The sequence below is a fragment of the Dasypus novemcinctus genome, chromosome 26 (assembly GCF_030445035.2).
Source record: "Dasypus novemcinctus isolate mDasNov1 chromosome 26, mDasNov1.1.hap2, whole genome shotgun sequence".
Classification (NCBI taxonomy): domain Eukaryota; kingdom Metazoa; phylum Chordata; class Mammalia; order Cingulata; family Dasypodidae; genus Dasypus; species Dasypus novemcinctus.
Window position 1 is genome coordinate 10823444 of NC_080698.1, and position 11480 is coordinate 10834923.

At 61.2% G+C, this 11480-nt stretch overlaps 1 protein-coding gene across 1 annotated transcript; it reads right to left on the bottom strand.

Annotated features, from left to right (window-relative positions):
* Nucleotides 1-363: 363 nt before the first annotated feature.
* LOC101437499 (uncharacterized) lies at nucleotides 364-4327 on the bottom strand. Its single transcript, XM_004451853.3, has one exon. The coding sequence runs from the start codon at nucleotides 4135-4137 to the stop codon at nucleotides 391-393; it is 3747 nt and encodes a 1248-aa protein (XP_004451910.1). The 5' UTR covers nucleotides 4138-4327; the 3' UTR covers nucleotides 364-390.
* Nucleotides 4328-11480: the final 7153 nt, after the last annotated feature.

Here is an 11480-nt window from a genome sequence, read left to right on the forward strand (position 1 = left end):
CCCTACCTTGTGACTCACTCCAGGCTGTGTGGGTTATTACATTATGTTTGAAATTGCCATGGCAACCAGCTGGCAATCAAGGGTAATTGTGCTTGTCGCCAGGGCAACAGGGCAAAACCCACAGCAGCCACTCTCTTTGGTTGCCCTTTGGGTGCAATAAAGGTCAGTCCAGACCAGACCCCATGCCAGCCAAGGGGTCCTGGGACTTTCTGGAAAGGGCACAATCACCAGGGCCCATGGAATTCTAGTGTGCAAAGACAGGGCGTGCCTTGGGAATGGCAAGGCCTGCAGCCCCAACCCCGTACCTGGACTCCTGCCCTTCCCTGCACTAACCTGTGCCCAAAACATGCTGCAGCACTCAAAGCAAGCAGAACCAGAACTTTTATGTGCTCATAGCTGGTACTTGTAGATGGCCCATGGACCCTCCTCCTCGTACTCGCGGCGGCTGAGCCACAGGCTCTGGAAGGAGTCCCGGCATGCCATGATGGAGCCCCCAAGCCAGGCTGCCACAGCCCGGTGAGGTGAGCCCAGAACGGTGGCCCCCGGGCCCAGCTCCTGTCTCAGGCGCTCGGGGAAGCCACTCACCAGGGTGGTGCCACCATCCAGCACCACGTTGGCCAGCAGCTGCTCTTGCTGTTTGGCCTCCAACCGGCTGATGCTTAGGAGGGCCAGCTGGGGGAGCCCCGGCTGGTTGAGGCCAAGCAGGCTGGGCTGGAAGAGGGCCTCGGGACAGGAGAAGCGTTCAGAGCCCAAGGTGATGACCTGTTTGTCTGGGAGCACAAAGTCCACCCGGGACTGGCCCTGGGTGCGGGCCATCTCGGCTGCCATATCCATGGCAACATAGCAGGTGGCCTCCTTAATCTGGTTGACCAGCCCTGCCTTGGGCGGTGAGCGGCCACTGGCCAGCAGCAACTGAGCCAGGTAGTCAGTGAGGTCAGCACCAGCCACGTCCAGCCGGTAGGTGTCAAGTGGAGCCAGATCCCCAGTCAGGATGGGTGCCACATAGGAGGTGCCATGACCACTGCCTAGCACCAGGCCAGTGGTGCGACCATAAGCATAGAGTGCCAGCAGGGCCTGATGCACCGTCTGCATGGCTGGCACATGGAAACGCTCAAAGAGTATCTCAGCTACCTTTTCTCGGTTGGTGCGTGGCGAGATGGGCGAGTCGGCCACGAGCACCGCCAGCTCCTCAGGCTGCACACCCAGGCTGCAGTAGAACAGGTGCTGCCACAGCACTTCCAGTGCATCCCAGTCAGAGACCACACCTCGGTTCAGCACCGGGCAGGAGCCCTCTCGGTTCTCAGACACTGCATAGCGGGGCTGGCCCTGGGCTGAGTGCTGCAGCAGCTGGACACGTGAGGGCACCACGCTGAGGACATGGTCCTCTCCGGCCAGCCCGCATTTCGTGAAGCCTGTTCCAGTGTCAATCACCACAGCTGCCATGTCCTGGTAGGGGCCCAGCGAGTGGCGGCAGAGAACTGGGGACTGGACTGGCAGAGGATCCAAGGTGGACACCAGTTCGTAGCAGGTCCCGCGGAGCAGACCAAGGTGTGTGACCACTGACGAGTGTGTGATATCCTCAGTGGTTAGCTTGAGCCGCCAACCCTGGGACTCAGGGCTCACCAAGGCCATGGGAAAGACTTGACAGCCAGTTCCAGGTGTGGTGAACGTGAGCAGGGAAAGCTGCTCCTCCTGGGCTGTGGGGCAGCTGCCAGGTTGCCAGGATGGGAGCTGATGCATGCTGGAGCTTTGGCCCACACTGATGCCGATCTTGTCTCTGCTCTTACAGATACAGGTCTCCTCGGGAGCCAGTGGCATCCGAAGTACCCCCACATGGGTAGGCAGGCCCACAGGCTCACCTTCCTGGCAAAGTGTGGAGGCCTGGGTAGGCTCCCCAGAGACGGGAGTCCCTCTTGAGAGAGGGGGCTCTTTGGTGATGGGGGTGTCTTTGGAAAAGGGTTGCCCAGGGAGAGGTGCTTGCCTGGTGAGAGGAAACTGCCTGGCAAGGGTTGTCTGCCTGACAAGGGGGTGCCAGCCAGTAAGGGGAGGCTGCTTGGTAGAGGAGGGCATACTAGTTAAGGGGGGCTTCTCAGCAGAGGGGGGTTGACCAGCCAGGGGAGTCTGCCTGGCAGAGGGGTGCTGCTCGGCTACTGGGAACTGACCAGCGAGGAGGGCCTGCCCAGCACATTCGGCCTGAGGGTTGTTGGGGTGTACAGTAATGACCTCTTCCTGTTTGCGGCTGCTCATGTCCTCCTGGGGTTTGGCTGGTGGAGCTGGCTCTGGGGTCTGCTCTGCGTTCACCCACTGCAGTTTCTTGATCTGGACCACAGAGGCATCCGGCATCCTAGGGGCATCCAGCATCCAGATGGTGCGACTAGCTTCATTTTTTTCAACATTGGGTTTGGACCAACTGAGATCAGGAAGCTGGGCCACTATCCTCTCGCCAAATTGGTGAGGCACCCCCAGTGGGATGGGCCCCGTGAGCATCCCGACCCTGATGGGTGTGTTGGCACCAGGGGAGTCCCGGGACTCCAGGTTGAGCCTGGCCTCCTTGGGAACCAGGGCCACCTCTCGGTAGCTCCCAGATGACAGGCTAGAGGGCACGGGGCTGGACAACATGGGTGTGGTGGACCAGAAGCTGGCGTGATTGCTGTCAGGGGTGAGGATGGGCATGGCCAGTGGCCGGGCGGACAATATAGTTTCAGGGATGTAGATGGATGGGTGGCTAGGCATGAAGCCCACAAGCACTGCCCGGGAGCCCAGGGGATCGTGGCACAGCAGCCCCATCCTGGTGCTGCCCGTGGCCATATCAAATACCAGCACATGGTCTTCCACAGCTTCCCGCAGCTGGCAGGTGGGGGCGCTAGAGAGGGGGATCTGAATGGCTTCCCTGGGAGCCTGGACTGGTGCCTGTTTACAGTCTTGGAAGGCAGGCAGCACAGGGGAGCAGGTGTTGCAGACGTTGAGGGACTGCTGGTCCGTCTGAGAGCTGCACACCTCCTGGTTTATCCTCTGGGATTTGGGGGTACCTTGGGGCTCTGGGCCTGCTTCTGGGCTGCCTGACCTGGAGGCAGAGACCAGGGGCTTCTCCACAGGTTTCTCAGGCTGCTCAGGTGGCACCTGCCTTCTGGAAACCTCATGCTCCTGGGCATGGTCTGGGATCGCTACTGGAGCGGGCAGTGGGATGGAAGGCTCTTCCTGACCCTGGAAACTCACTTTGTCCTGGGAGGATATGCCTACTTTGGAAGACTCCAAGAGAACTGACCTTTGATTGCCATACTTCCTCAGCAGAAGGTCTTGGGACAGGTTCTTGGTGATGGCGATGGGGTCAATTGGGTGGTCTTGGATGTGGGCGTAAGGTTCAACTTTGGTGAGTGTTGGTGTTGCATCCAGAGCTGGAGTAGTAACATGAGCCGGAGCTGAAGATCCTGGTGACTGAGATGAAGCTGTAGCCTGGGTGGGAGTCTGAGCTGGACATGGAGAATTACCCTGGCCCTGACCTTGGGCTGGAGCGTGGGCAGGAGCCTGTGCTGGAGCCGGGAGAGAACTCTGGACTACAGCTGCTGCATCTTCCCCAGAGAGGATGTAGGGTAGCCACCGGCTCTTCCTGGTGCCCAAGGGGGCCATCTGGTCGGGGTTGCTGGGGCCTTTGCCCCAGCCCACCAGGACTTTGGCAGGAGCCTTGCCCTCCCCCGCTACCTGCACCTGAAGCTGAGGACAGCAGGGTCCGTGCTGGGCCGTGTCACAGGTGGTGTTGTTGCTGTGCCTGCACACAGGTAGGGTGAGGGTCCCATCCTCCATGATGAGATGTGGCTGGACTCCCACGATGGGGTTCTGCAGTGGGCCAGTGGGAGTTCTCAGGGCCTGCTCATAGCTGCACTGGGAGCTCGCCTGGGCAGAGTCCTGAAGCATCTGGTAGATGGGCTCTGCAGCATGGGCCTGTGAGCCTGCGCCACAGACCCCTTCAATAACAGCCTTGCTGGACACTGACAACCCCTGCCTGATGTAGAGGGATCCTGAGTTTATACATTGCCCCTGGGATCCTCTGAGGTCACCCCCCAACAGCTGGATGTTGACCGAGGGGTGGCCCTGGGGGCCCGATGGATCAGGGCCCCCCACTTTCTTGGTGACTTCCATAGCCCTGTTCCATGCCCTAGCTGCCCTGCCCCCACTTCGCTGCCATGACAACACCACACATCACAGCCCCCAGTGACCTGGGGGGTGATAGAGGGTGGGAAACCAGGGGCCCCAACCCCTGAGGAATGGGGGCCTACCCAGGGGGCCTTGGCAGGCAGAGAGGCCTAGGGACCTGGTGAGGTCTGCCAGCCCCAGGCGAGCCTCCTTTCCCCTTACCTGCCAGATGATCACTCTGTCTAGGTGAGCGCCAGAGTGAAGGCAGTACCCGGGAAGGGGAGGGTGTTCAGTGTAAGGCCAGGGCAGGCCCTTTCTCCTCATTTCCCGCATGGCATCCTGAGACCCGAGCCTTGACCAAGCGTGTGGGCAAAGGGCCCTCTGGGGGGCTAAAGTCTCTTTATCACGCCGTCCTGGGAGGCAGAAGGCAGTGAGGGGCCCAGGCTCGGGCCCAAGCTCCTCTCCCCCGCGTTTCCCAGCTTCCGCTCCAGGGACAGCAGCTCCTTGGCAGACTCTGCTGCTCCAGATGGTTCTGCTCTGCCTAAACGCCTCATAGGGCCCCCTCCCCAGAGCCACATATCCCTGAAGCCTAGGACCAGTATCCCACAGGGGTGGGGATGGGGAGGGATGGGCTCTGCTCAGAATCCTCAAGTCTGAGTGTTCTAGCTCTTGTCGCATTGTGTTGGCTTCCGCTTGGCAGATGGCGGGAAGAGCACTGGGCACGGGGCTAGGCCACAGGATGGGGCGCACAGTAGGGACACAGTAGCACAGGGCTGGCCTCACAGTGGGGACACGGCAGGCACAAGATTGGGCACTCAATCTGTGCTGTGTATACAGGGCGGGAAAATTGGACGTGGAGCTGGTCTCAGGGTGGGCCCATAGGAAATGTAAACTACAGACCAGGTGGCCAGAGCTTCCCTTCATTTATTAAATGGGGAAACAGGCAGAATGACCTCAGGCCCAGAGGTGGCCTGCAGCCACAGAGGACTGGCCTAGGCCATGGTTTGGGAACCCACCCTCTATTGCCACAGGTCCTCCCCCGCCCCTAGCTCTGCTCCGGACCTCCTCCCCATGTCCTCTGGAGCCATATTCTTTTGGACCTCAATCTTTCTACCCAGGAAATGGGTTCATGAGAGCGTGCCTGCAGCCCTGTCCTCCAAAGCAGTGGGTTTTCATGGGGGCTAAAAATAGTTCTTCCAGTTGGCCATGGGGTACCCGGTGCTGTGACCGGGCACAAGGCTGGCCCCGTACTACAGCTGCACCTTCCCGACTCGGCGCTGGGCAAAGCCTGACTCAGCCACGTCTCAGGCCCCCTGCTCCTCTGCCCCCTCCCTGGATGCTGGCTGGGGTTAAAATGGGGACAGAAGGCTCTGGACACCCAGGAGGAGCGGCTCATCCTCGTGCCGTGGACTAAGAAGGTGGCAGGGCCCGTGGGGCCGTGGCCTGTACACACACACTCACACACACATACACATTCAGGCCCACAGCCCCACTGAACGCTCTTACCTTAGTCTCTGGTGTCTGTGCCGCCCTTGAGCTGGGTGGCTGCACTGGGGAGGCAAGGAGGAAGAGGCCGTCCAACCACTGAGCCACTGCTCACCTCCTGCAGAAGTGAGGCCTATCTTCCTTGCCAGCGCAGGGGGCCCTTTGTGAATAATGGGCCTGAGTTCTCCCAGGGGAAGATAGCAGGACAGAGAGGCTAAAGAATCTGAGCCTAGGAAGGGAGGCCCAAAGGAGGCAGCCAGGAGGGAGAAGGCCTTCCCCACCAGGGAGGCAGGTGCCCCTGGCAGTAATAATAACAATGGCATTGACTGGGTCCTCGCTCTGGGCCAGCCCTGTGTCCATAAGCAGGACACTAACATACCTTATCTTACAGGTGAGGACATCAAGGCACAGCCATCCTGCAGAGGTCTCAGCTAGCGAGTAGCAGAGCCAGAATCCGAGGCCAGGCTGCCAGGTTCTGGACACACAGTTCAGGCACCTGTGGTGCCGCCCCTGCCAGCAGGGAGCCAGTGCGCCCCCCCTCCCAGCGCTGCTTTCCCAAGCCCTCCTCCAAGCTCGTGTCCCACGCAGACCTGCTCCTCCTCTTGACAGCTTAGCAGGCGGCTCAGGCCCAGGGGGGAGCGGTTCTCTTCCTGGCACCACGAAGCCAGTGCTCTCCCTGGAACCTGGTGGTACTGAGCCCAGGCCAGCTGCACATCCTGTGGGCCCCGGGCTGAGCCCCCTAGCAGAATTCTCTGCTGGCCAGGGACCCACTTCCACCCCACCCAGCTGGCGGCAGGGTGGGAGGCAGCAGGCAGCAGGGCCGGCGGAGGGGTTCTGGGGCTTGGCCCCTTCTTGCCCAGCCCCCAGGAACGAGGCAGGGACAGCACCCCTGTGCCCCCTCCCCCACGTGTTTTTAAATAGTCTCTCACCAGGAAGAAGGGCGTCCAATTCTATTTCCGATTCTGGGAAGTGAGGAAGGCCAACATGTTGCTATGGCAACCTAAGAGCCCCCTCTGCCAGGCTGAGCCCATTCCCCAGTCTGAGGGCTGGCAGTGGAGAGGGAGGGGCTGGAAGGAGCTGCCCGAGGGAGAGGACAGGCAGACCCAAGGAGGGCCTGGCATTGTCCTTGTACTTCACCTCGCCCCTCCGGGTGGGCTTGGGGGCAAAGCTAGGAATCCCCCCAGCTATGGAAAGGGTCAGCCGCCAGGAGGTGGGGAGAGCCAGGGAGCCACGAGGAACCTTTTCCCTTCTGCCCTGGGCTGGAACCCTCCCATCTAGGGGCCCTTGAGGACGGCGGGAGGTGGCCGGAAGGACATAAGGGGTGAGGCACAGAAGCGCCACTCCAGGAAGAGCGCCACGGCGGGCCGAGGCCCCCAGACCTGCTTCTCCAACCCAGACCTATTTTTCGGCTCTTTTGTGTTCCTAGGAGGCAGCTTTGTCTGGTCCCTCCCTTGCACCCCTCCAGCCTACCTGCTCTCTCTTCCCCGTGCCCTGGGAAGGCTCTGGACATCTCCAAAACCCTAGGATCAGAAGGGCCTTGAAGGGCTCCCAGCACAGCCACCCGCCTGATGCTGGAGTGAAGAGCCTCTTTCTGGGCCCTGCCACTGGCCAGGGGCTCCTACTCCAGCCCTTCTGCCCCAGGGGCCACAGATAGGTAGCATTTAGGTCAGAAGGCAGGGCCCATGGCCCAGGCAAAGGCAGGCATCTGCAAAGACCCAAAAGTATCTTGTGATCCAGCCCTCTCTCAGGGCTCATGGGATTATCGAGGCCCCAAGGAGGAAGCGGTGCATTCTGGGTCTGCCAGCTCCATGCCCAGCACTTTTCTCGAGGCTTCCTCTTCCTCCCCAGAACTTTCCAAGGGCTCTGTGGGCCCTAGCCCTCCTGCTCTCCTGCGGTCTCCCTGGCCAGGGCACACCTGTTCCACAGAGGCTTTGCAGGAGTTGGCACCTCCTGCTCCCTGGCTTCCCTGCCTGCCCCCAGAGGAAGACAGCCAGGGTGCCGGGAACCCCAGTGCTTGGGAAACCGAGATGGGGGTGGTGTTGGGGAGAGAATCCATTCCTAGCCTAGGAGGTGGAAGGCAGAACCTAATAGTGCCGGGAGAATGTCACTTCCGAGCTCTAAGGCACAGGGAAATTTAAATAACAGATGTTTAAACAACCTTCCCGGCAAGTCGGCAGTACAGTGACCCCTCTGCCGTGATGTGTTACAGCTTAAAAATAGCCCACAATGAACGGCTCTGAGCCCCAGTTGACTCAAGCTTACGTAACCCTGCGTGAAAGATGGCTAGCCGCATCAGCCTGGAGGGAGAGCAGCAGCACAGCTGCCCGGGCTGCAGCCCATAGCTGGGCAAGGGGCTGAGGTGAGCTGCCCACCTGCCCTGGGATCAGGGCCCCCAGCCAGGAGCCAACAGAGGTGGGGGGAGAAAGTGCTGCCTGAAATACCTATGCCCTGGTGACTGCCAAGAAGAGACCACCAACTACACTTGTGTGCAAGGATGTAAGGAAACAAAAGGGGTGCAAGCAAAGCTGCCCTCCCTCAGGGTCCCTGTGGCACCCAGACCCAGGGGAGGGGAGGGCTGAGTCAGAGAGACCAGGGGACAAAGCCCTGGGGGCAGGATGGCTGGAGCTGCCCAGAGGACTCCTTCCCCCATTGCAGAGAGGGTTCGGGGTTTGGAGGGACCGGTCAGCGAGATTGAATGCCCATCTGAAATTGTCCCTGCCGTGGAGCTCAGGGGTAGAACGGGCTTCTTTGGAGCCTCCAAGTCCCCACCATCCAGGCTATAACACCCCAGCACGGACTTGTGGCACGAGGGAGGGAGCACTGGCTTCGAAACTGCTGGAATCCTGTGATCTTGGCCACCAGCTGCTCCCAGCTCCCTGCCTTCCCTGATGCAGCCCCAGATCCCACGTGCCCAGTCCAAGATTGGCCACAACTGTGCAGGGGGCTGAGCCAACCGGAAAGGGAGTGTAGAGGAGAGGCGTCGAGGCTGCCTCTGCCCACACCGAGGCCACCGGGATTCAGCATTGGCTCCCTCCCGAGCTCACAATGGGAACTCCCATAGGCCTGGCCCTGGCAGCACCACAGGGCCAAATAGAAGGGCTCTTCTGCCACCTGCCCAGTCAAGGACAGGCCGGCAGGGCTGGCAGTGCCTCTGTTTCCCTTCCTGGGCCAGGAAAGGGGAGAGCAAGGTGGGGGGCAGCTGCCACCCTGGCTGACCCACCCTCCTCTCCCTCTGTCTGAGCGTCTCTAAATGCTCTTGCTGCTGCTATTCCCAGGGCAGCTGGCCAGTACCTGCTAGGCCCAGCAGGAACATCCTAGGAGCGGGGAGAGAGGGTGCTCAGGGCCTGGAAGGAACAAAGACCAAGATGCAGAGGCCTTGGGGATGCGCAGGAGCAGAGTCACCCCTTCCCAGCAAGAGGCTGGGCTGTGGGCTCCTATCTGGGGTGGACTGATGGGAACAGCTGTTTCCCCTGGGGATGACCTAATGGTGTCCAAGAGGGCAGCGCCAGGTGGCTGGGATTCTGGGGCCACACCTATGGAGTGAGCTGGTTTCGGAAGGCTCTGCCCAGCCTGGGATCTGCGTCTCCCACCAGGGGAAGACCAAGTGGGAGTGCCAGGCTCCAGGGTTCCCTAGACAGGAACTCAGCCCACCCAGGGGGCCCGGAGCCAGAGGTGAATGTGGCAGCCATCCAGCCTCTCCTGGCCTCTCCTCGCTGGTTGGGTCCCCACAAGGGCAGAGCAGAGACTCTGGGTAGCGATCCTGGGCTCCTGGGAGCTCTACAGAAGGGAGTTCTGCAGGTGTTGGGCTGGGTGGCTGAGGCTCAGCGCTCTCCAGCTGACTCTAGGGACTATTTGTCCCCAGCAGGGTGAGAAGTGGCATCTCGGGCCTCCCTGAGCCTCCGCCACTCCCAGCAGTGCCCCATCCTGCCTTCCCCAGCAGGCCCAGGGCCCTCTCCATCTCCCGTGAAGGGAGTTAGGGCATGAGCAACAGTGGAGGAGGACCCAGGGCCTCATGGGCTGTGAGGCCACTGTCCCAGCAGCACCCAGGATTTGAATGAGGCTACACCTGGAGCCCTCAGGTGGGACCTCTAGAATCCTGGAAAAGTTGCCCAAAAGGCTGGAGCTGAGGTGTAAGGGGAATCTCGGGCCAGACTCAAGGTTCCCCATCAAAGCAGGTCAGTCTGCCTCAAGCATGCCCTCCAGGTGCCAGACGACAGCGACAGTGACACCAGTGGGCAGTCAGGAGGCTATGAGTCATTTGCTGCTTCCCCGGGCCCAGCTTCTTCCCTGGCCTCCCACTGGCCTACGCTCCAGCCTTTTTTGGCACCCGCTTGCCTCCAGCCCCACTGGGCTCTGGTGGAGGGGGTCGAGGAAGTGCAGCGGGATCTGCTTTCCAGAGCTCGAGGTGGGAAGGCCAGACTCCCAAAGGCCTGGGGAAAACCTTGCTCAGCTCCTCTCGCCCTGCCAGCAGAGCCGGCCCACCACCCAGGCCTCCCGCAGGGATGGGGCAGCGTGGCCTTCAGCAGCCCTGGGAGCCGCCCCGGGCCTCCTGGTTCCCTCAGCCCGCGGGGCCTAGAACTAAACCTCCTGTCCTGTGCGCGCTGGCTGCCCAGTCAGGACCTTGAAACGACTGTTTGGAACTCAAACAGTTCCAGCTCTCAGCACTCCGGATGGGCTTGGGACCATCAGGTGGCTCTGAGAATGGAGCTCAGAGCTTGAGGGCTCCAGCCGTCGGGGGCAGCTGTGTCACCATGCAGGAGCCCAGGCGCCTGCTCATCCGGGGCCCTTCCCTGGAGAGTCCTGGGCCTGGAGCAACAGGCCTGAAGCCCCACATCTGGCTGCACAGGACACCTGACTCCCCTCTGAGCTCTCGCTCTCTGAGCCCCTCTCCCCTCTTTGGGGTACCCTGTTTCTTTAAGCTCCCCTCCTGTCCAGAGACTCCCTTCCTCAGATGAGCCAGGGAGGATCAGTGGAGGAGGAGCCTCAGTTCAGCTTCTCTCACCCCCCACCCAGGACTTGGAGCTCTGGGCGACCCTTAGACCCCCAGAATGGGGTTTGGGGGGCGAGGACTGCAAGTTGGGATGGAGGTAGTCCTTTTCAACTGGGACCATGGCTGTGGGTGGTACTTCAGGACAGCCCCCTCGCCTCTCTCCCAGCCTCAGGGGTGACACAGCTGTACTCCACCCACACAGAGCCAAGGGGCCAGCAGCCAAGCCTGCAGGGCTGCAACCTCTCTGTGCCTGCACTGAGTGCTCAGCAGGGGCGCCGTGCTGACCACCTTGGCCAGCTCCCTGTCCCTGATCTTCAGACTCCAGCCCTCGAGCAGAAGAGACCCCTTTTAAACCTCACCCACCTGTTCTTAGGATCCTTAGAGTAACCAGGTGACAAAGTAGGCAGCCAGGGCAGGTGGAGAACAGCTGGGCAGCTCTGGTGCAAGGGAGGCCCCCGTGAGCCAAGCAGGGGGTTCTTGCCCTAATCCTAGGGGTCCCCGTATGACAGAGCACAGAGCTGGCAGCCCAGAGGGGAGGGACCCTCTCCTCCTTAGGATAAGCTGGTATCTACCAGCTGGCAGGATGGGGGGCCACGGGGCCCCTGAGCAAGGGCGTGGAAACACCATGAGCCTTGCCCTGGAGCCAGTGCCACCCCTGGCAGAGAGGCGGGCAGTGGGAGGGAGAAGCTGCTCTCTTCCCCCGGTGGAGCCCGCGCCGCCTCCCCAGTGGCTATTGTGCAGTGGCCTTGGCGAGTATAAATAACCCGGGCACTTGGCACCTTGCAGTTGGCGCCTTGAAAGTGTGGAGCTGAAGCCTCACTTGCTGGCTTGTCTCTCTCAAGGCGGAACGCTGGCAGGGCCGGGGGGGAGCAAG

Coding starts and splice junctions, on each gene's coding strand:
- LOC101437499 (XM_004451853.3), bottom strand. CDS start 4,137: ATGGAAGTCACCAAGAAAGTGGGGGGCCCTGATCCATCGGGCCCCCAG.